The sequence below is a fragment of the Panthera onca genome, chromosome E1 (assembly GCF_046562875.1).
Source record: "Panthera onca isolate mPanOnc1 chromosome E1, mPanOnc1 haplotype 2, whole genome shotgun sequence".
Classification (NCBI taxonomy): domain Eukaryota; kingdom Metazoa; phylum Chordata; class Mammalia; order Carnivora; family Felidae; genus Panthera; species Panthera onca.
This window is the reverse complement of record NC_138352.1, coordinates 59196015-59216799: the sequence shown is the minus strand read 5'-3', so window position 1 is coordinate 59216799 and position 20785 is coordinate 59196015. Positions and strand designations below refer to the sequence as shown.

At 51.5% G+C, this 20785-nt stretch overlaps 1 protein-coding gene across 3 annotated transcripts; it reads left to right on the top strand.

Moving 5' to 3' along the window:
• The first annotated feature begins 16158 nt into the window (after positions 1-16158).
• SLC25A39 (solute carrier family 25 member 39) lies at positions 16159-20561 on the top strand. 3 transcript variants are annotated; one of them, XM_060645930.3, is made up of 12 exons: positions 16159-16300; positions 17165-17264; positions 17398-17457; positions 17581-17625; positions 17883-17992; positions 18336-18403; positions 18546-18670; positions 18852-19025; positions 19372-19481; positions 19708-19789; positions 19869-19949; positions 20042-20561. In XM_060645930.3, the coding sequence occupies exons 2-12, from the start codon at positions 17180-17182 to the stop codon at positions 20155-20157; spliced, it is 1056 nt and encodes a 351-aa protein (XP_060501913.1). In that variant the 5' UTR covers positions 16159-16300; positions 17165-17179; the 3' UTR covers positions 20158-20561. The 3 variants fall into 3 exon arrangements, with proteins under 3 accessions (XP_060501913.1, XP_060501911.1, XP_060501912.1); XM_060645928.3 differs by having other exon boundaries at positions 16160-16300; positions 17859-17992; XM_060645929.3 differs by lacking the exon at positions 16159-16300 and adding an exon at positions 16375-17063 and having other exon boundaries at positions 17859-17992.
• Positions 20562-20785: the final 224 nt, after the last annotated feature.

The window sequence follows — 20785 nt, the reverse complement described above, 5'->3', positions numbered from 1 at the left end:
GGTGCCTGGCACAAGGCTGGGCTGGGGGTGGGTGCATAGTAGAAATGGATTCCTTGTTTGAGTCAGCCCTGCCTTCCAGGAACTGACATGGCCCGTGAGGAGAGAAGTGTACCACACGGAACAGATTAGCCAGCAAAAAAAGCCAGGCGCCCAGTGCCAAAGGACCTGGCTCAGGCTGAGGCGGTTGATAGATGCACCAGGGGAGAGGAGAGGCCCAGAGAAAGCCTCGTTCCAGGCCTGGGAGGAAGGGCCATATTTGGTTATACAGAGTGGGGCACTGCAGGGTAAACAGCTTGAGCTGAGTGCGAGGCAGGGAGAGGGGACAAACAGCCCAACTTAGGGGTGGTGGCAGTCTGCAGTGGGGGAGTGGCAGGGTGGAGGGATTGTGTAGCAGCGGTGCTCAGCCTGGGGCTAGAGGTCTGGGGAACGATGGAGGCTCCTGCTGAGAATCAAGACTACTCTTTGCCTGCTCGTGGCCTTTGTGCAGTTTCCTCCCTGTATATCCTGAGGCAAAGGAGTATAGCTCACGCTTCCATTAACAAAGCGCGTGCACGCACACTTTTCATGAAATGTTAGGCTACTCAATAAATGAGCCTCTTAATCACAACTACACAGACCCATATAAAAAATAAACGCGGGAGGAAAAAAAATAGAGTGATTGAAACGAGTCTCACGAAAAATATCCTTAAAGGAGCGATTTGCACACCAGGGACATTTGGCAGTGTGCGGAGATATTCTGGGTTGTTACAACAAGGGGGAGGTGCTCCTGGCATCTGGTAGGCGGAGGCCAGGGATGCTGCTAAACATCTTCTTTTTTTTTTTTTTTTTAATTTTTTTTTAACGTTTATTTATTTTTGAGACAGAGAGAGACAGAGCATGAATGGGGGAGGGGCAGAGAGAGAGGGAGACACAGAATCGGAAGCAGGCTCCAGGCTCTGAGCCATCAACCCTTCGGGCTCGAACTCACGGACCGCGAGATCGTGACCTGAGCTGAAGTCGGACGCTTAAACACTGAGCCACCCAGGCGCCCCTAAACATCTTCTAATGCAAAGGACGACACCCATCACAAAGATTATTCTGCCTGAAATATTAGTAGTGTTGAGGTTGAGAAGCCCTCTCAAAAGGATCATAAACCGTCTCCATGAAAGAGATCAAAGTTTCCTTCACACAGCTTCTTTTGTTTTATTTTATATATGTATATGTATACATATATACACATACACAAACACATACGTGGGGCTCTACAGCACCCTAAGATCAAGAGTTTCATGCTCTACCAACTAAGCCAGCCAGGTGCCCCACTTATTTCATATATTTTTAATAAATGTTACCCGACTTCCCAGAAACAGTAGATGAGAGAAATACCAGGGGATGTGTGCACGGAAGTTTCTAGAAGGAGTCACTTGGAGTTGGGCATGGATTAAAAGCATTCAACAGAGGGGCGCCTGGGTGGCGCAGTCGGTTAAGCGTCCGACTTCAGCCAGGTCACGATCTCGCGGTCCGTGAGTTCGAGCCCCGCGTCAGGCTCTGGGCTGATGGCTCGGAGCCTGGAGCCTGTTTCCGATTCTGTGTCTCCCTCTCTCTCTGCCCCTCCCCCGTTCATGCTCTGTCTCTCTCTGTCCCAAAAATAAAAAAAAAAAAAAAAAAAAAAAAAAAAAGCATTCAACAGAAACAAAATGCAAAAGACAGACTGAAGGACTTAGAAGCTTAACATCCTGGAGACACTGGGTGTAGGGGCAAACGGTCCTGGATAAGTCGGTGCGCCCTGTGGGTATCACTCTCAAAGGACAAGGTAATTAACAATCAACGTATGAGTCCAAGCTTTAGAAAAATCTGAATCACATGCAGTTATTTTGATTACTATGGCAAAGAAATGTGAAATATATTTACTATAAGCAAAATGCATTTACTTGTTAAAATGGATGCAGTGAAACCCCACTTGAGTGGATAGGGTACAGTTCCCCCCAAAACCGCAGAACATTTTTCACATTCTTCAAGAAATACTCCAGTGTCTTTAAGCCCTCCAATTTAGGAATCTCTCTCCCTCTGCTTTTTGCTTTTAAGGAGGGTGCATCATTTTTTGAACAGGGAAGACTGAAAAGAAGCAACTGAAAAGAAACTTCCAGAGTCACAAAGACATATGACATCAAAGGGTCCATCCCCATTTGTCCCATTCCCTGAGCCCTCCCAGGCCCCTTTGGCCAAACTTTGTGATTTTTAATTTTGATAAAATCAATTGAGGGGCGCCTGGGTGGCTCAGTCGGTTAAGCATCCGACTTCAGCTCAGGTCACGATCTCGCGGTCCGTGAGTTCGAGCCCCGCGTCGGGCTCTGGGTTGATGGCTCAGAGCCTGGAGCCTGCTTCCGATTCTGTGTCTCCCTCTCTCTCTGACCCTCCCCCGTTCGTGCTCTGTCTCTCTCTGTCTCAAAAATAAATAAACTTAAAAAAAATAAAATCAATTGACTGTAAATGCGAGGGTTTATTTGTGGACTCTCAATTCTATTCCATTGATCTATACATCTGACCTCATGCCAATACCACATTGTCTTGATTACTACAGTTTTGTAGCAAATTTTGAAATTGGAAGAAGCGGGCGTCTTCCAGCTTCTTTTTCAAAATTGTTTTGGCTATTCTGGGTCCCTCAAATTTCTATGTGAATTTTAGAATCTGTTTCTGTTCTGACAGCTGAGATTTTGATAGGCAATGCACTGAGATTTTGATAGGCAATGCACTGAATCTATAGGTCAATTTGGGCTGCATTGCCAACATAATATTTACTAAGTCTTCCCATTCATGAACATGGGATGGCTTTACATTCCCACTATAGATGCTACATAGTTTACTTAACCAGTCTCATTTAAGGGACCTTTGTGCGTTTCCATTTTTTTTGCAGTTACAAATAATTATGCAATAAATATGTGTGAACATGTTTCCGAGTGCTCGAATGGAGGTTGAATCCCTAAAAGTAATATTGCTAGGTAAAGGATGTGCACATTTGAAATGTTGCTGCCAGATTGCTTTCTTTTCCAGTTTACACTCCCAGTCACACTATTTGAGGGAACTTATTTTTCAGATACTCACCAACATTGAATATGCCAGTTTAAAAGATGTTTTGCCAGGCACCTGGGTGGCTCAGTCAGTTAAGCGTCTGACCCTTGATTTTGGCTCAGGTCATGATCTCATTCACGGTTTGTGAGCTTGAACCCAGCACTGGGCTCTGTGCTGACAGCGCAGAACCGGCTTGGGATTCTCCGTCTCCCTTTCTCTCTGCCCCTCCACTGCTTGCTCTCTCTCTCTCTCTCTCTCTCTCTCTCTCAAAGTAAATAAATAAACATTAAAAAAAGATGTTGGGGCGCCTGGGTGGCTCAGTTGGTTAAGCGGCCGACTTCAGCTCAGGTCATGATCTCGCGGTCCGTGAGTTCGAGCCCCACGTCGGGCTCTGTGCTGACAGCTCGGAGCCTGGAGCCTGTTTCAGATTCTGTGTCTCCCTCTCTCTGACCCTCCCCCGTTCATGCTCTGTCTCTCTTGTCTCAAAAATAAATAAACATTAAAAAAAATTTTTTTTTAAAAAAAAAAGATGTTTTGCCAATCTAATGACAAAAGATATTCCGTGGTTGTTTTCTCTGCATTTTCTTGATCTCTAGGGAAGCTGAGCATTTTTTTCATATGCTTATTCTGCATATGTATTTCTTCTGTGAATTGCCTGTTCTTATTTGTATTAGGTTCTCCAGAGAAACAGAACCGATTGATGTGTATATAGAAAGAGATTTAATATAAATTTATATAGAATTGACTCACGTGATTATGGAAGCAAAAAGTCCAAAATCTGAAGTGTGGGCCAGCACTGGAGAATTTCTCCTTGTTTGGAAAGGCCAGTTTTTTGTGTTCTATTCAGGCCCTCAACTGAGTGGATGAGGCCCACTCACATTATGGAGGGCAACTGGCTTTAGCCAAAATCTATCAATTTAAATGTGAATCCCACCCCAAAACATCCACCAAGTTGACACATAAAACTAACCATCACATTATTCTTTATTTTTCTTCAGTGTTTGTCTTTTTCCTGTTGAACTGGGGGAGCTCTTTATGTATTCTGGATATTTTATATGTTGCAGATATCTACTCTCAATCCGTCATTTGTCTTTTATCCTTGTTTATGGGTTTTTTTTCTAATGTTTGTTTATTTTTGAGAGAGAGAGAGAGCAGGGGAAGGGAAGAGGGGGCGGCGACAGAGGATCCGAAGTGAGCTCTGCTCTGACAGTAGAAAGCCCGAAGTGGGGCTTGAACTCACGGACTGTGAGATCATGACCTGAGCTGAAGTCGAACATTTAACTGACTGAGACACCCAGGCAGCCCGGTTTATGTTTTCTTTTGTGGTCACAAGTTGTGTCTTTGTTATGTCATCGGAAATCTAGTGATCGGTCTTTTCCTGTGTGGCTTCTGCCTTTCCCCTTTCCTCTTGTTTAAGAAGTTATAGATATGTTCTATAAATATGGTCTGTTTCTATTCTTACTACAGCCCCAGCTGGATGACCTCAGGTGCTAGTGTTGAGGCACCGAAGGTGACAGGAGGTTCCACTGAGAATTCTGGCATGGAGAGGTCCCTGGATGTATCTCCCTGGTGAAGAGGTTCCTCCAGGCCAGGCCCATGGCTGTTTTCAGAGGCGATGGTCTGGATAAAGGACTGGGCGGCTTCCCTCTCTTTCCTTCCTTCCAGTTCTCTCAGTCTCTCCCTGATTCTTCCAATCACCCTGCAGGATTTTCTTCATTTAGAGTTACTGTTCTGCCCCCACAGAAGAGCCACAAGGGCCCCAGGGATGGGGCCTTTCACCCCCAGGCTCTTGAGTTGCCAGATAAAACATAAGATTCCCAGTTAAATTTGAATCTCAGAGTAGAAATGAAATTTTTTTACTAAAACTAAATTTTTTTAGGGGCACCTGGGTGGCTCAGTCAGTTGAGCGTCCGACTTTGGCTCAGGTCATGATCTCGCTGTCTGTGAGTTCGAGCCCCGCGTCAGGCTCTGTGCTGACAGCTCAGAGCCTGGAGCCTGTTTCAGATTCTGTGTCTCCCTCTCTCCCTGGCCCTCCCCCCTCATGCTCTCTGTCTCTCGCTCTCTCTGCAAAAATAAACTTTAAAAAAAGAAAAAAATTTAAAAATTTTTTTTTATGTTTATTTGTTTTTGAGAGAGAGAGAGACCGAGTGTGAGTGAGGGAGGGGCAGAGAGAGAAGGAGACACAGACTGTGAAACAGGCTCCAGGCTCCGAGCTGTCAGCACAGAGCCCAACCCGGGGCTTGAACTTGCAGACCACGAGATCATGACCCGAGCCGAAGTCGGACACTTAACCGACTGAGCCACCCAGGTGACCCAGAAATTTTTTTAGTATAAGTACAGCTCATGCAATATTTGAGACATACTTACACTTAAAAAAAATAATCACTGTGTGTCTGAAATTCAAGTTTAACTGGGCATCTTACATTTTTATTTGCCAGATCTGGCAGCCCTGAAGATTAAGTTTGGAGTGAGGGCACAGAAACAGCCTCTCCTCCCTCACACCTACTCCTTCCCCTTCCTGCCTGAGTCACCTTGGGGTGAGCAGTTGTTGGCGCCTGCCCTCATCATCAGGCACCTGACTGGTGAGCCTATGGAACTCTGCTAGGCCCTGCAGGCTTCTGGATAGTGTGGGGGAGGGGACCTGGGCCCGGGTCAGTGGCCAGGCCAGAGGCTGTGGCAGGATGTTTGGCAACAGAGCTACTGGATGAAATCAGGAGACACGGGTTCCTGTCCCAGCATAGGCATAGGCTGTAACTTGCCCAGTGCCAGTGGGCAGGTCACTTTCTTTGTTGCTGTGTTTTAATCAGTTACTATGTTTTTAAAGTAATCTCTACATCCAACTTTGAGCTCGACCTCATGACCCCAAAGTCAAGAGTTGCACGCTCCACCGACTGAACCAGCCAGGCACCCCAAATCAATTATTATTTTTAGCAAAAAGTAACATGCATATAAATGTTAACCGAATGGTAGCACAACACGGTCCTCTTGTCCTGTTTCTTTTCCTGCCCCAGACATCCACTTTCAAACCCTTTAAGTTTCTTCTGTGAGTTTCCCTTGCATTTCTTTTTTTTTAAATGTTAGTTTATTTTGAGACAGAGAGAGAGAGAGCACGTGCCTAAGCGAGCATGAGTGGGGGAGGAGCAGAGAGAGAGAGAGAGAGAGAGAGAGAGAGAGAATCCCAGCTGTTAGCACAGAGCCTGACTTGGGGCTCAATCCCACGTACGGAAAAATCACGACTTGAGCTGAAACCAAGAATCGGAGGATTAGTTGACTGAGGCACCCAGTCCCCCACCCCACCCCCGTATTTCTAAATCAGTGTGCATTTGGGAATTCTTGCTTCGCCTCTGGGCTCAGTGTATCCATCTGAGCAGTGAGTGAGCACTGCCCTGCTCCCTGTCCACTGCGAGATTCCAAGTCTACAGGGAGCTGTGACGGCCCCACTGACCCTGGGGAGAGTGATGCTAGGTGGTACCCTCAAATCCAGTTGTGGGGTGGATGCAGGATGGGTGGGGGGAGGGGAGGGATGAATGGGGGAGGGGAAGGCCGGTAGAGGAAGTGGATTCCTTAGCTTTGCAGGGGCCCTGGCCGGAGGGGCCTTCGGGGATCCGGGGATCGGGGATCTTCTAGCCCGTGTTCTCGATGCCAGCCACCCATTGGAATCAGCTGGGGAGCTTTTGCAGCTGCAGATGGCTGAGGTCTGAGAACCGCTTATCCTGCTCAGCCCCCTTTTTATGGAACGAGGAACCTGGAACTCGGCGAGGAAACTATTCTCCACTTCTTCTTCCTCTTACGAACTGCGTGACTTATAAGCCCGGCCACAGAGTCCTGATGTGCACATTGCAGACACTGAGACTGAGGCAGTTCCCCCATCAGAGTCAAGTAGTGGCTGCAGAGCGCTCAGCGCGCAGCCTGAACCAAGTACGCGCTCAGTTAATAGAGCTGCCCCGTTGTGGGGATTCTTCCCCTTGGGCCCTCCCATCGCACCGCCACCCCCACCCCCACTTTAGCTTGGGAGACGGTCGCCTGCCCCTCAGCCCACCTCTCTCCTCCCTAGTCCTGGTCCCCCCCCCCCCCCCGGGGTTTCTCCTCCCATGAACCCACCTGGTTCCCCACCGGGGCTGCACCCCATCTCATCCTGCTGGCCCAGTGTCCGGAACTCCATCCCCCTCCCCGGGGCAGCTGGTCCTGACCCCTGTGCAATCGCGAGATTGAAAACCATCAGGTTCCCTCAGCCAGACAAGGGCAGAGGTGGCCAAAGAAGAATCAGTCCCTCCGAGATGGGGTCAGGGTGGGATGTGACACGGGAGAGGATGGGCTGACTTCTCTTCTATCCAGATATGGAAGCCAGCATCTGCCTCCTACAGGAGAGGAGGGGCACATTCCTGGGTGAAAGTTTCGGTTTTGTATATCCTGAGAGCATGGTATGTTCTGGAGGTGAACTTCCAGGGCAAGGACTGGTCCCGGGGAATCTACAGGAAGCCAGAGTGGCCTCTGGGACAGGCAGGTGTCCGGTGCCAGGGGACAAGAGTCAACTCTTTCCTGGAAATCAGGACAATGGGTTGGGGTCTGAGCAGCGGCAGGAACTTGTCACCGTCTGCTGATCTCGGGTTACAGCTCTGCCTCCTGCCTGTGGGGTGACTTTGGCTTACTTCTTTGACCCTAAATGTGAAATGGACTAACTGTAGTTACCCAGTAGGGAGTTCAGGAGGATCAAATGTGTTAACACGTCCATGTAAAGGGCCAGGCACACAGTTGTTCCTCAATAAATTGTCATTTCCTTCTCCATCATCCCTATGTTCGAAAGAATTTGGACAACCAAACTGCATTTATTTAGGACCAAAGAATTCATTTTTCTGTGAAATTTTACAAAATCAGGGGCACCTGGGTGGCTCAGTCGGTTACGCGTCCAACTTCGGCTCAGTCATGATCTCACAGTTCATGAGTTTGAGCCCATGTCAGGCTCTGTGCTGACAGCTCAGAACCTGGAGCCTGCTTCAGATTCTGTTGTCTCCCTCTCTCTGGCCCCCTCCTCTGCTCGCTCTCTCTCTCTCACTCCAAAAAATAAACATTGAAAAAAATTTTTTTTTAATTTACAAAGTCAGTGATGTAAAATCTGACCCCACTAGAGTGAAAAAATTTAAAAATGCAGCCAAAGCCAAGAGAGGGGCTCAGGTCCTTCAAACCCTTCCCCAACTCCCCTGGGCCCACATGTAAAGACGTCCAGTCCCTGCCCTGGGAGGGGGTGGACCCTGAGCTGCAAGGCTTGAGAGAAGCTGGACCCCGTTGGTGGTCCGGCCACTGTCATGCCACTCAAGGTACGTGGAGTGCCCTTCCCACCCTGTGCCTTTTTCTGAACTTGAGAATCCCCCGGGGGCAGCTGCGCTGGGCGCACGGCTGATGGCCTCCGGGAGCTGGAGCCCAGAGTTTGCCAAGGGCAGCAACTGAACAGGTTGGGTGGTGGACATGGAAGGGCAGTTTGGGTTGTTGACTCATTGACCACTAGAGCTGGGAGGATAATGAGCTTAGAGACCCGGGGGCAGAGTGGAGCCCAGAAGAATCAGGACAGTGTTTTGAATGTCTGTAGCCCATCACTGAGTTCTTATAACAACACTGCAGAGTGGTATCTCCATTTCACAGATACATGACACGCTAAGGGCCTTGTCCAGGGTCACCCAGTCCCAAGTGGTGGGGTCCGTGCTGAGTCCAAGTCAATCAGAGCTTTTGCCCGTAGCACCAGGCTCTACTGGATGTTAACACCAGCCCAGCCCAGTCCTCCCTCCCAGTCCTTCCAGCCCACTGAGCGAGGCTGGCCCTTCTCCAGGCAGACACCGTAGAGGCCAAGAAGTACCTGCTTAAAGGCACTTGGACAGGTCACTTCATCCCTCCAAGATTCAGTTTCCTCATCTGTAAAATGGGTCCACAATAACCCCGACATTGAGATTCATGTCATGTGAGGTTCAACAAGAATGATGGGTTTGAGGAGGCCTTGTAAACCGCCACATTAAAAATGGGAGGAATTCTTTTTAGGACATCAGAGGGGTTCCTCTTGTTAATCTGATGATCTAGCTCTGAAGCACCAGGCCAGGGCCTAGGTGAGGAAACTGCTCTCCCCAAACAGCTCAGAGAGGTCAAGTCACAGTCACCTCCAGGAGCCTGAGGAGGGGCAGAGAGGAGGCGGCTGCAAGGAAGGAAGGCTGGAGGGTGGAAGGAGCCGCCCATCCCCAACCCCAGCACCCTTTCCTGGTAACAAATCCCTTTTACACATTTCATCTGTCTTAACCACTCAGGAGTCCTGGGAGGGAAGTAGGGCCCGGAATATTATGCTATTATAAAGATGAACAAGCCCAGGCCCAGAACGGAGACAAATTCTTCCAACAAGTTAGCAGAGAAATCTGTACTCAAGTGCCCTTCAAGGGACTTTCATTCAATCTTGGATGTTAGGATGGTAGCTGGTGTACTTGATTTCAGTGTTTTAAGAAAGCAGGTCCTGTAGGGGCACCTGGGTGGCTCAGCTGGCTGAGCGTCCAACTTTGGCTCAGGTCATGATCTCACGGTTTGTGAGTTCGAGCCCCGCTTCAGGATCTGTGCTGACAGCTCAGAGCCTGGAGCCTGCTTCTGATTCTGTGTCTCCCTCTCTATCTGCCCCTCCCCCACTCACACTTTGTGTCTCTTTGTCTCAAAAAATGAATAAACAAAAAACAATTTTTTTAAAAAACAGTGGATCCTGCTAACGTTCTATCGAGTTTCACACAACCTCTATCGAGGTTCTGTACAAGCTTCTCTTTTCATCTTTAACATAACCGTGCGAGGTAGGTACAGTTATTACCCCTGTCTTACAATGAAGAAAGAAAGACTCAGATGTTAAGCAACTTTACTGGGGTCATGTCGTTGGGAAGGGGTGAAGTCAGAAACTGAATCCACGGCTGATCCAGAGCCTGTGTTTGTAACTATCACAATATTCTTTCAATGGAAGTTACTGCGACATCCCTGCCCCCCACCTGGGCACTTCCTTTCATCCCGGCCTGCTCCACCTTCCCTCGGTCCTCAGGTCCTCACCCGGGGTCAGTCTCCACCGGTGCTCCTGACCCCCTAGTTCTCCCTTTCTTTGGACCATCTCTGGCCCTCTCTATCACGTGACTTGTTGTATTGCCCTCAGGAGTTCCTCACTGTCTGCAATTGTCTTAATTTACTCATTTGTGGGGCGCCTGGGTGGCTTGGTCAGTTGGGCGTCCGACTTCGGCTCAGATCATGATCTCACGGTCCTGAGTTCGAGCCCCGCGTCGGGCTCTGTGCTGACAGCTCAGAGCCTGGAGCCTGTTTCGGATTCTGTGTCTCCCTCTCTCTCTGCCCCTCCCCTGTTCATGCTCTGTCTCTCTCTGTCTCAAAAATAAATAAACGTTAAAAAAAACTTTTTTTTAAATAAAAAAAATAAAAAATAAAAATTCACTCATTTGTTCGTATCTCCTGCCCCAGAAAGTGTGAGCAGGGACTTTATGTGACTTGGTCCCTGCTGTATCCCAGTGCCTACAACACTAGCTGGCAAGAAACAAATACACAAAAATAGCTAAAAAGAAAAAAAAAGAGAGAGAATAAATAAAAAATTTAAAAAAGGAGATGCACACAGTCAGCCCTTTGGTCCAGGCCCCTCTGGGACGGCTCCGCCTCCGTTTGGGCTCAGCTCTGGCGTGGCCACTCTGGTCTCGTAGCCAATGTACCCTAGGTAGCATTCATCACACTGAGAGGCACAACATGCGGCCCCCAGAAGGCAACGATACCACATGAGGCCGGATCGTGCTTGGTAAGCTCTCAGGGTCCTTTCCGAGGTTCTCGGTAGAAACAGATCCAAAGCCTGCTTTTGGTAATATATGTTTTGCACCCTCCTTTAACAAATTTTCAGAAATGAAATTCATAGATAATACCATTTTCCTAGGCACGGTGTCATTAGAAGTGTATATAAAGTTCCAAGCGGAATACAGAGGAAAAACAAATAATTGGAAACAAATAATTTAGAATAAAATAATACGCGTTTCTGCGTGTGAAAGCTCAGGCTTGACTCCATGAGAGAACAGAAGCTTGTAAATGCACAGGAATCCCTGGCAATGAATCACTGGCAGCTGTAAATGGAGACTCAGTGCTGGAGTGTTGTGTTAGCAACTCAGCTCACACGGGCCAGGTGGCCAAGGAGACAAGATTTTCTGAAATGGTGAATTACCCTTGATAAAGTTCTAATGGAGACAAATAAACGTTAAAATTATTTTATATAGCCAAATCTTCTGTAGGATTGCAGGGTAGTTTTATTCCTGGAAAACTCAATGTATTTTAAAAGCATTTACAAAAGGGGCGCCTGGGTGGCTCAATCGGTTGAGCATCCGACTCGGCTCAGGTCGTGATCTCGCAGTCTGTGAGTTCGAGCCCCGCGTCGGGCTCTGTGCCGACAGCTCAGAGCCTGGAGCCTGTTCTGGATTCTGTGTCTCCCTCTCTCTCTGACCCTCCCCCCTTCATGCTCTGTCTCTCTCTGTCTCAAAAAAAATAAATGAACGTTAAAAAAATTAAGAAAAAAAGCATTTACAAAAGATGTGGGTGAAATAGGGCTAGCCTCTAGGTCAGATAATTATGAATGTGTTTCTAATGTATGTGGGTGGCCAGAAAGACAAAGGAAGATTGAGTGGTGGACGGGACAATTCCTGGTTGCGTCAGGATATCCTTCCTACACTTTATAGGACATTTAGCATCTCCCTCCTGCCTTCTATCAAACTCCAGGAGCCCCAGTCTTGTGATAACTACAAACGGCTTCATAAATTCACAAGATGTCCCCTAGGGGGCGGTAGCGCTCAGGACGAGAACAACTACCCAATACATTCTCCAGCCCTGCTTTTTAATTTAACTCTGTCTCTGAGCTGAGCAGGAGAGAGCCTGTCCCTAAGAGCTCTGGGAGTCGGGCTGGGATAGGGGTGGAGGGAGGCAATTCTGGAGGGTCTGTCAGGACCCTTTCCCTCTGGGGCCATTTCCTCAGACTACACCTAGGGTCCCTTCAATGAAGCCTTGGGTGTCCAGAAACTCCCCAACTCACCCTCTCGGGCGTGGGTGCTGGAGACGGCAGTGGTGGGGGACGGAGAGGTGTTGTGAACAGATGCCTTTCCCCGGGTGGGTTGATCCTAGCTATTACGGGTATCTTTTTAACCTCCAAAAAAAAAAAAAGACAGCTTTGGGGCACCTGGGTGGCTCGGTTAATTGTCCGACTTCAGCTCAGGTCATGATCTCACGGTTCGGTTCAGCTCATGAGTTTGAGTCCCACACTGGGCTCTCAGCTGTCAGCACAGAGCCCACTTTGGATCCTCTGTCACCCTTTCTCTCTGCCCTTCCCCCCCATTCTCAAAAATAGATAACAGTTAAAAAAAATAGATACTGTTAAAAAATTTTTAAAAAGAAGGCAGCTTTGCTGCTTTCTGGCCCTTTAAGTATTTCAGAGCGAGAAATCCCTTTCCCCACCAACTTTTTGTTTTGAAAACTTCAAAAACTTCAGAAAAAGTGCCTGAATGGTACAATGAGGACCCATATGCCCTTCGCCTTGCTTCACTGGTTCTTCCCATTCTGCTACATTGGTTTTATCTCTCTTTATTCTTGCTGAACCGTTTGAGACTACATTGCAGATGTTCACCCCTAAACACTTCAGCGTGTGTTTCCTAAGAACAAGGGCATTTTCCTACGAAACCACAGCACGGTTAGCACACTCAAGAAATTTAACACCGATGAGGTAATATCTACTATACGGGCCTTACTCAATTTTCTCCGATTGGCCCAATATAGTTTTCTGCAACTCACCCACCCCTTCCTGCCCTCAAGGTCCAATCAAAAATCTGACTTGGCATTTAGTGCTGAGCCTGGAGTTTGGATTTCTCTCCAGCTCAGTGGCCCTGCAACTGTGGGCCCGGCCTCCAGGAAGACAGCTCCAGGTGGAGACAGGTGCTGGCTATGAGCTCATAGGTGCTGGTGGGGTCCATGGGAAGGACACAAGCATGACTTAGGCCCCACAAATGTCTTCCCAGATGCCGGGGGTGGGGGTGGGGGGGGGTGGAGTGCAAGCTTGGGGGGGGTGTGGCACTGTCCCCCTGCAGGGCTTGTATGGAAGAATTCAATCTCACAATAAACTACCTTCTGTTGATGTCACTCCCCCAGGGCCAGGCAAGGACTTATCCTTCAGTCCCCACAACAGCTCCTAGGGCTGTTTTCTTTCCTTTTATGATTGAAAGGAGTTTCTGTTTCTCCATCTGATGAGGAAGCTGGTGATGGCCATGTGGGGCCACATGCTGCCTCTGGAAGGATTACTGGGTGTGTGGTCAGTGTGAACTGTGGCCAAGTCAGCCGGGACAATGGCTGCTTCCTCCTCAGGTCTCTGGGCAGGTGAGTCTAGCCAGGGCCCCAGAGCTTCATGGGCATCTCAAGGCTCCTGATCCGCCCTGCAGCTGCCACGACCATCCTTGGGAGATGCATCCAGTAGCTTGAGTGGTGCCTCATTGCCCCCGGATAAGCCCTCCCACCTGTCCAGACTGTTGCCACTGCACTGGGCTTTGCTCACACCAGTGATGTCCCAAGGTTTTCTCCGGCTCAAAGCATTTACCGGTGGGGGAAGGCAGGGACCGTGATCTGATCAACTCAGGGATCCTGTCAGGAGCCACAGAACCATTTGTCAACTCTTCACAGGGCTTTCACAGATGTGACTTTAGCTAGGAGTCTGTAAGTTAGGCAGGACGAATGACATCATTGTTATTTTCAGATGAAGAAACTGAGGCATAGCAATAAATCTCACAGGCCTCCTCTTGCAAGAAGAAAACCAGAAATGGAATGCAAGCCCCTTATTCTACTGTGGGTGGAAACTGAGGCTCAGAGGTCACCAGGTTTGGTTCTGACTGCTACTTTGCAGCTGTATGATTTTGGCTCTGGGCAAGGAGGTGTTTCAGGAATTATTACTATCTGTGTCTGCATTTGGAGGCAGAGGTAGGACCAGAACTTGGATGCTCTAAAGGCTCTTTCTAGAACATTCTATGCTACAGGTCCTGGGGATGGGCAATCAATAATAGTCATTGAGTGCTTGCCACAGGATAGGCAAGGGTCTAAGTATTTCACAGCTATTAACTTATCAACCTACTATTAACTTATTAAATCCTCACATAGTGTATTATGAGGTGGGTGCATTATTATCCCCATCAGCTCATTTTATAAAGGGGAAAGCTAAGGCACAGAGGCTTTAAGATATTTGCTAGAGGTGGCGCTGGCCCCTGCCTCCCACGTGCTCTGATCTTGAGGCACAAGCTGCATTTCTTGGATTTCTTGAGCCCAAGGCCTGAGTAGATAAAACCTCCAACAGGTGAGCAGGTCACTGCAGGGAGCAGAGAAACTTGGTTCTGAACCGGGTGGGGTGAGAGCTCCTCTGGACTCAGGCAACTGGGGGTTTGAATCCTGGCTCTTTCATTTGAGTGACCTTGGTGTGATTTTGACCTCTCCCGCCTCCATTTTCTTATTTGCAAAATGGGAGATTGCTGAGACAAGTCTTGGTTCTACTCCACGGTAGGAGCCATTACACACAAGGCCCTCAGTTTCTTCCTCTGTATCATGGAAGAGTAATCTCTTGGTTGTTGGCTGGGAACGTGTTTGGGTAAACCGTAACTTGGAGGCTGTGAAAGACCTTAATAGAAGCTTGGTTCTCGCCTTTACATACATACAGTTTATAAAATGATTTTGTGTAATTTCAGACCTCCTCTTGACGGGGGGTAAGGGAATGTAAGGCACCTTCTCCCCTGCCCTTTCGACCAGCGGCCACTTCACCCGTTAGAGTTTGCACTCTCCCGCTCCTAAACGTGGGCTTTCAAGCCTCTCGGAGCCCCAAAGCCAGTTTCAGGGAAAGCTGATGGTTGGCCCCTTCGAATCCCCGTGCTAACCTCGCGTGCGCTGGCTGGCTGGGCGGCTTCAGGTCCGAGAAGCTGGTGACGTCAAAGTCACGGACTGCCCTTCTTAAAGGCGCAGGTTTGCACTCCGTGTTCATTTTTCTGTGTTCGGACAAATAATTACGACTGCACAAAAGTTTTAAAGGCAAGGCAGGTGGTGGGGGTCTCAGGTGCGGGGCTTGCGGGGGAGATACGTGTCTCTCTGAGAAGCGGGATCAGAGACGTCAGCGCAGGATTTAAGCCTACCTGTCACCCAGTGCGGCACCCCCCAGTGCAGGGGGAAAGTACCTGGAAGGCACTTAACTTTGAGCCCCCGTTTCCTCTTCTGTCAAAAGGGCCCAAATAATAATACACTTCTAAAAACTTGGGGACTTAGAAAAAATAACGTGACAGTAGCCAACGCAAAAATGTCGGTCCCCTTCTTTCCTACTCAACCCTTTCATTGTGCGAAGGAGGAACCCGAGGCCCGGAGTGGTGGTGTAACTTGCCCAAGGTCACACACGGTGGTGGGATGCAGCCTAAATGGAGTCCGGCGGACCCTGTGTTTCCTGGCTCCCGGGCGAGCCTTTTCTCTGTCCAGCCTGCCTGGTCCGAGTCACAGCTCTTCTAACCCCAGCGCCCACGCGCACGGTACCCAGCAGTTTGGCAAGAGGTTGTGGAGCAGCGCCTCAGTCGATTAACTGTAAAATAGGAATAATGCTAATTTCTGTTTCGTACGTCATCGCTAAATTGGAAAACTCCGCAGGGAGCCCGGCGGGTAAATATATGCCATCACTATCTGATCGCCCCGTGGCCTTGGAAGAACTGATTCAAATCCCTGCCGGCTCCGCAGATGAGGACACCCAGGAAGAGCGGGAGAGCGCTTTACCCACGCTGGTCTGGAAAGTTAAGGGAAGAGCTGGGACTCCCCAGGCAGAGCTCGCCCAGCGTACTGGTGGGATGGAGTTTGTAAGACCACGCTGTTAAGTGCGGTGCTGCCTCCGTCACGCTCGACGTGGAGACCCCGCGACCTTGGGGCGCTGGTCCGGCGGAGAACCTGCGGCGCACCCTCCCTCGGCTGGGGGACTGGGGCGGTGCGGGCCCCAGAACCTCTGCGGGTGGGCGGGGCCGGCGGCACTCCGGGCGTGCGGCAGGTCGGCCGGCGGGGGGCGGGGCCTCGCGGCGCGGTCCGGAGGCGGGGCGGGCTCTGCTGCTTTTCAAGTCGGCCTCGGTACGGGTCGAGCGCGCGCGGACCCTGCACCGGCCGCGGAGCCGCCATGGGCCCGCTGGGCCCTGGGCGCCGCGCAGCGCGAGCACCGGCCTGGAGCCAGGTGGGCGGAGCTGGATCGGGGTTGAGGGCCCGGCTCGGGGCGGGGGCGGGGGTGGAGGTGGGCCTTCCGAGGTCCCAGGGAGCCTGAGCTGGGCTGGGGGCCTGGAGTCGTGAGCGGTCGGGCCGACCTGCTCGGTCCCACCGGGCGTCCGCTGAGCGCGGGACCGGCGTGCCGGAGGAACAAGGAGAGATCCTGTCTCTCCAAACCTACTTTCCGCCCTCTCGGCCGAACAACCCCGCCTCTGTCTTGGGAAGAGAGCAGAGAGATTGTCCTTCCTATCTAGGCCTGGGGACTGGCCCTTCCGGCCTCGGGGGGAGGGTGCGGGGGAGGGCTTGGAAGCTCGCCTGCAGTCCCGAGAGAGCGGACGGTCCTTTCGTGACCATCAGATTTGTTTACACGTTTCCCTCATTGCTCGGCCCCACCTTTCAGGCCCGGTGACTCGGAGCTCCCAAGTGCCTGCCTCGAGAGGCAGGGGCTTTGGGGAGCGGCTCAGACGTTTTGATCTTTGGGTCCCCAGGGCCAAACCAGGTGCCTGCCCCGAGGAGGGGGCACGGCAATTCCGTGTTGCTTAGATGAGGGAATGGCAGTGGGCCATTATTGCCTCTTAACCAGTGAGTAACTCCCCAGGCCTCCCTCCTAACTACTCCCACAGTGACCTTGGTCAGGTCACCCTACCTCTATGAATCTCTGTTTCTCAATTGACAAAGTAGAGCTGACAACTGCTTTAAAAGGTTATCGTGAGGATCGTTTAAATTCATGTTAAGTGAGTGAATTGGGATGAAGGGCTGGGTCAAATCCCTTTCTTCCCTTCCCACTGACTCGTGTTTTGTGAGTTGGGACTCCAGTTGACTGTTTATTTTTCAGAATTGAAGCTACAAGATGGCTGACCAGAACCCTGGGGGCATTAGCCCCCTCCAACAAATGGTGGCCTCAGGCACCGGGGCTGTGGTCACCTCCCTCTTCAGTAAGATCTGGGGAGGTGGGGTGGGGGCAGCTGGGGACTAGGGCAGACCAAAGATTGGAGGGGACCTGGTCCTGGAGGAGGGGTCAGGGTTGGGGTCCTTAAGGAGACTTCAGACCTGCTGTCTTCCCCCCAGTGACACCCCTGGACGTGGTGAAGGTACGCTTGCAGTCTCAGCGCCCCTCCGTGGCCGGTGGTGAGTGCCCGACCCTGGAGCCAATATGGGGTGATGCCTGGATAAAACAAGGGTCTTCCAGGGATGGGGTCCCTGGAGCGGGTGGGGGGTTCTCCTGACTTAAGGGACTGCCTTGTATTTTAGAGCTGATGTCTTCCTCCAGACTCTGGAGCCTCCCCTACACCAAATGTGAGTTCCCCAAGCCACAGGGGGCTTGTGAAGGTCCAGGGGAGGGAGTGTCCCCAGGGGACCCGAGAGCTCCACAGCCCTAGCACACACTTCCAGGTCCTGTTAGCGAGCCCTCTGTCAGGAATGTCCACGCAGGGACCACAGCCTCTGCTGGCCCTCTAGGGATGGGGGCTCACCACCTCCCTGCAGGGTTCCAGAGCATAGTCATCCTAACACCCCCTCCCCTTTCCCAGTGCCCTCCTCTCTCCGATCCACAGGGAAGTGCCTCCTGTACTGCAATGGTGTCCTGGAGCCCCTGTACTTGTGCCCAAATGGTGCCCGCTGTGCCACCTGGTTCCAGGACCCCACGCGTTTTACAGGCACCTTGGTGAGTTGTGCCCTCAACCATGTCTCTAGGCATTCCTGAGGGCTTTGCATTGGTCACGCTGCAGACTCAGGAAAGAATGAGTGACGCAAAGCAAGTAGGGGTGGCCGGTTCAGTTTGGGAAGGGCTTCCCTGAGGAGGTATCGTCGCTATGAGGTTTTGAAGGGTGGGCAAGAGTCCACTTGGAGCTAAGTGGGTGATTGAGTGTGTGGGGGCCTGAGCGACTACCGCCAGGACTCTGGGCAGTGGGCAGAGGTGAGGGCGTCAGGCTGGGGCCAAGTATGGGTTAGCCCCCTCATGGAGCTTCTTCACCTTCCTCCTTGCGGACTGGTGTCTGCTTGGCCAGGATGCCTTTGTGAAGATCGTGAGACATGAAGGCACTAGGACCCTGTGGAGCGGCCTCCCAGCCACCTTGTGAGTATCCCAGCTTGTGTATTTGCTTTTCCTTCCTGGAATCCTCTGGCCCGTTCCTCTCCTGTTGGCTGACTGGGCAGGGGAGGCCTGGGAGGTTTGGGAGGCTTTGGGAGTCCCAGCTAACCTCTGTTCACCCTCCCAGGGTTATGACTGTGCCGGCCACTGCCATCTACTTCACCGCCTATGACCAACTCAAGGCCTTCCTTTGTGGTCGAGCCCTGACTTCTGACCTCTACGCACCTGTGGTGGCTGGCGCACTAGCCCGCTGTGAGCACAGCCTTGGGCCCTTGATCTCTCTCTCTGACCCCCACCTGTGCTTGAGTCCGGTTCTGGCTTCCAGCTCCGGTGTCTGGCAGCTTAGGGGTAGAGGGATCTCTTGGGCCCCCAGATCCTGGGACATGTTGCCGTTGGGCCCCGTGAGCTGACCTCTCCCCACTATTCCCCCTAGTGGGAACCGTGACTGTGATCAGCCCCCTGGAGCTGGTGCGGACAAAGCTGCAGGCTCAGCACGTGTCATACCGGGAGCTGGGTGCCTGTGTCCGAGCTGCCATGGCTCAGGGCGGCTGGCGCTCGCTGTGGCTGGGCTGGGGCCCCACCGCCCTTCGGGATGTGCCCTTTTCAGGTAGGAATCAGGGGTGCAGGGGCTGGGGTAACGGAGCCTTTGGATGACTCACAAGAGTTCTGCAGTTAAATCCCAGTTGTGCTATTACTGACTTTGAAGTCACCTGACTTCTCTGGGCTTTGAATAGCTCATCTATGCAATGGGGCCAGCAGGCAGGGTATTCACCCAGGTTTTCTTTCAGAAGTAAATTTCTGCAGAGGGCCCGTTACAGAAACTGGCACGTAACGAGCAGTCTTGGTTACCAGGAGGGAGGGCTTGTCACATTGTGCAGCAGTGGAAAATGGGAGGTCTGGGGCCACCCTGCTGCCCTCTCCAACTCTAATGAGCGTATCCTTGCGCCCCCAAGCCCTATACTGGTTCAACTATGAGCTGGTGAAGAGCTGGTTGAGCGGGCTCAGGCCAAAAGACCAGACATCCGTGGGCATCAGCTTTGTGGCTGGCGGCATCTCAGGGACGGTGAGTTGATCAGACAGGGAGTGAGGCCAGTGGATGTGTCCTTGGGAGGCCTGAGGGTTGTTGGAGGTGCTCAAGAGAAGAGTGCTCGTGTAGCAGCAGGTGGCTGCCTGTTGAGGAGCAAGCTCGCCCTCCCTGGTGAAATCCTAGTTAAGGTTGGCAGACCCTGGCTGGATGCGAGGGATGGGGGTCCTGGGAATGGAGACCAGCTCTCTCCCTACCCCGCCAGGTGGCGGCCATCCTGACTCTACCCTTTGACGTGGTGAAGACGCAACGCCAGGTCGCACTGGGAGCGGTGGAGGCTGTGAGAGGTGAAGGTTCTGGCTGGTGTGGGGCTAGGCAGGTAGGGGCCCAAGCGGGGTCTTACTGGGCTGTGCCTTACGTTTGCAGTGACGCCCCCACACGCCGACTCCACCTGGCTGCTGCTGCGGAGGATCCGGGCTGAGTCTGGCACCAGGGGACTCTTTGCAGGTGAGTGTCTGTGTGTGTGTGTCCAAACTTGGAAGGATTGGGCCCCTCCCAGGACCCTGACCTCTGACCCTAATCTCCGTCTCCCATTGCAGGCTTTCTCCCGAGGATCATCAAGGCTGCCCCCTCCTGTGCCATCATGATCAGCACTTACGAGTTTGGCAAAAGCTTCTTCCAGAGGCTCAACAGAGAACAGCCTCTGGGCTCTTAAAAGGAGCCAGGGGACAAGGACCCTATCTCTTCCATGGATGGGGGTGGGGCAGAAGGAGACTGAGCCAAGTGCCTTGTCCTCAGCACTGAGGGGAGGGGCCTCATTTCCCTTCCCTCTCAACTATGAGCTCCAGGGGTTGGGGCTACCCCTCTAGGTCTGCCAAGGCCCCCCTAAAACAGCTTTCTTCCTGCTGTTCCTCATTCCCAAGCCCCAAGGATAATCACTTTTCCAGCCCCCCGCCCCGACCAAGTTCAAGACCAAATCTGATAACTGCCCCCTCCCTTCCCACCATTTCCCTGTGTTTGCTGTAGCTGGGTCTGCTTCTGGGAGCCACAAAACCCTGGGCCTGGTGTAGTCTGCACCCTTCCCTGTTAATTCCTTGAGTCTAAAGATGATGAACTTCTCTCCAGTGCCTGTGAGTGCAGGGGGGGTCAGGGGTGGGGAGGGAACTGGGACTTGGTGAGTGATTTGCACAGAGGGGGCCTGGAGGGGACCTTGACAGCGGCTTTTACTGCCCAGGTGGTACCCATATAAAGCACCCCCCTCCTTATTTAGTGAGAGCTGGGTCAGTGCAAGGACCCAGAGTTGGGGGCGACAGGTAGTGTTAGGGCCAGGGTAGAAGGTGGTG